The following is a 3,071-nucleotide window of genomic DNA, read 5'->3' as shown; positions in this document are numbered from 1 at the left end:
GCCGCCGGCGGCGGGGGAGGGGGGAGGGCGGGGCAAGAGAGGGGGAGGAGGAGGAGGAGGAGGAGGAAGAGGCGACAACGGAGCTCAGCGGCTGCAGCAGCCCCGTCACCTCAGCTACTTCCTCCGACAGGACCCCGCGCTCCCCCGGGGCCGACTCTGGATTCATCACGGTGGGGTACAGAGGGACGTACACCATCAGCAGAGACATCCAGGCGGATGCCAAGTTCCGCCGGGTGGCCAGGATAACCGTGTGCAGTAAGATCTCTCTGGCCAAGGAAGTTTTCGGGGAGTCTCTGAACGAGAGCCGTGACCCGGACCGCTCCCCCGACCGGTACACGTCCCGGTACTACCTCAAATACAACTTTCTGGAGCAGGCGTTTGATCGGTTGGCCGCGACGGGCTTCCACATGGTGGCGTGTAACTCCACCGGGACCTGCTCTTACGGCGGCAACGACCCGGGGGAAGACAAACTGTGGACCAGCTACACCGAGTACGTGTTCTGCCGCTGAGGAGCCCAGAGTCTGGGTGTTGGGGGGGGGGTATCTGCTGGCACAGATAGTTACATGTCAGTCATTATCAACACGTATGCTGATGATATGAAGGGAGAAGGAAATATATAAGCAAACATATATTCATTTTCCCATCTTTTGTTATATTGCCTGTCCTAAATTGCATTTTAGGAGATGCAGTCTACGTTAAAAACGTACGCTCAATTAAAATTGGCGCTGTGGCTTAGTCGCCATGCATACATGCTACATACACATTAGTACAGACTGTGTACTACAGACTTTTACTATAAAACAACTGTACGCATGTTAAGCTTTGGGCCACATAAACAATTGTGGCAGACCACATGCAGCCCACAGGCCTCAGGTTTGACCTGAGTTAATAATGTTAAGTGAGAGTAGCTCATGTTTTGTTGCTTCTCATGAAGAAATGTCATGACTTTGTCTTAGTTCCTCATTGTCGGCTGTTTCCTCTATTTGAAATTGTAAAAGTCGTTAGCCTCGCAAAGAGTTCACAGAAACGACATCATGAAAGTTCTAGTTTTAAATGAGTTAACATTCAAAACTTTCTTATTAAGAATTTAAACTAACACTGGGTTATTAACCATTTCACAATTCAAAATAACATTTTCCTTTTTTGAAAGTAATAGTTACTATTTTTAGGTGTTTTTTATTAATATGTGATGGTCAATATTTTGTAACAAAGTGTAGTTTGTAGTAACGCTGGATTTTTTTTTAACTTTTTCTACTTGAGGATAAAGAACAACGGCTGGATAATAACAACAGACAACAACAGACAACAACACCATCAGTCTGCAGAGCAGTGGGCCGTCACAGGCACAGAGGCATTAATGCTTGATGTGAAACTGTGCGGTGGACGTGATGTATTTGAATTTGTGTAGAACTCTAATTTGTCCGACATGCTCTGGACACGTTAGTGATGTCATCAGTGATGTCATCAACAGATTGTACTAGTGTTTCGTATCAGACGGTAATTAACTGTCGTTTTTTTCACCAATGTCGATCTTCACTGATCTCTGCTCATGTTGTAAATACATTTTAAAAGATCTGGGTCCGTTTCTGCTGAAGACCTGAACTGTGTCCCTTCACTACACAGTCAGAGTGTTTGACTTCAGCAGCCGGGGTGACTTCTGCTTTTCAGATTTCAACATCAGACTCTTTCCAAATGTGTGGTGTCATGGAAAGCTAGTCCTGAGGAGTTACTGTCTTCTGTCTACTACAGTCTACTGTGGTCTACTACTGTCTTTGGTCTATTACGTTCTACTATGGTCTACTACAGTCTACTCTGTACTACTGCTTAATAAAGTAATCATTCTAAAATGTCTAAAATTTTTGTCAATTTCTGGAAATGAAAGTGAACTCTTAACACTATTTTATATGAAAATATTTTCAGTCACAAGTACACATTTACAGTATTTGCTGGACTGGCCTGATCCTAAACCACTGCAGCTAAAGGATTTATATAGACACACATATATAAATACATATATACACATATATACAGTATATACTCATATTACATAACATTTTACTGGATTTCCCCAGTCTGGGATAAATAAATGTCATGTATATATACACTGTATATACGTATATGACATATATATGTACAGTATGTGTGTGTGTAGTATATATATGTATAACACACATATATGCATACAACATATATATATACACATATATACTGTACATATACGTATATATACACACATATATACTGTACATACATACTGGTCAACACAAATGCTGGAGCAGAACTTCGGTTTCTGAAACATGCATTTACTCTTTTTCCATGTAACCTTCTACGTGCATCCAGAACCATCCGTGGCTGCAGACTGAGACACAAGAAGAAGCCACAGGCTTCTAGGCTGACTGCAATGAAGCGACAGACGCAGAGCGGTCCAGAAGAAACCTCCTCCTATCTGCAGTCAGCTGAAGCTGCCATCTGGACAGGAAAGAGGAAAGACTGACCACAAGTCTTCCTCTAGTGAGATTACCAGTAACAGCACATCAGACTCACTCCTCTCCACCAGAACAAGACACACTTGTCCTTGTCTTTGTTTAAAAGATGTGTGTGTGTGTGTGTGTGTGTGGAGGAGGACATGATCACAGAAGATTTGTTTTAGACATTACACGGAGACCGTGTGATGTTTGAAGGACAAATGTTGTTCAACATCCACTTTTGTCTTTTACGTTTCCTGAGTAAATAACATTTTTAGAGCGGGTTTCGAACTCGCAGCTCTTGGTCTGATTACATGCTGCATGTCCTCAGTGTTAAAACACCTCCCAAACACATTCCACTGAGTGTACAGTATTTACTGATTTGACACACTGAGTGTACAGTATTTACTGATTTGTTTTTTTCCTCTGACTGCCAAGTGTTAAATGTAAATGTGAAACCGTACAGAAACACTGAAGGAGAGAGAGGAGAGAGGGGAGAGGAGGTAGGAGGCTAAATTAGTAATTTACAGTGGAGTTGAGATAACACAGACATGCTGGCTTTGCTCATATCGCTCTTTGCGAGCAGAATGTTTCACACTTTTCTTC

General features: G+C 42.7%; 1 protein-coding gene across 2 annotated transcripts in view; it reads left to right on the top strand.

Moving 5' to 3' along the window:
- The window catches only part of LOC103378897 (BTB/POZ domain-containing protein KCTD12-like), a 3,599-nt gene extending 1,743 nt beyond the window's left edge, over positions 1-1,856 (top strand). The window contains exon 2 of one of the 2 annotated variants that reach the window (XM_017032732.2): positions 48-1,856. In XM_017032732.2, coding sequence (XP_016888221.1) covers positions 48-509 — 462 coding nt within the window. In that variant the 3' untranslated portion in view covers positions 510-1,856. The remainder of the gene's footprint in view (positions 1-47) is intronic. The other variant, XM_025055833.1, reaches the window with a different exon arrangement.
- The last annotated feature ends 1,215 nt before the right edge of the window (positions 1,857-3,071 follow it).

Source organism: Cynoglossus semilaevis, chromosome 5 (assembly GCF_000523025.1).
Source record: "Cynoglossus semilaevis isolate Cse_v1.0 chromosome 5, Cse_v1.0, whole genome shotgun sequence".
NCBI classification, from domain to species: Eukaryota; Metazoa; Chordata; class Actinopteri; order Pleuronectiformes; family Cynoglossidae; genus Cynoglossus; species Cynoglossus semilaevis.
Note: the sequence above shows the minus strand (reverse complement) of the source record. Positions and strands in the feature narration are given on the sequence as shown.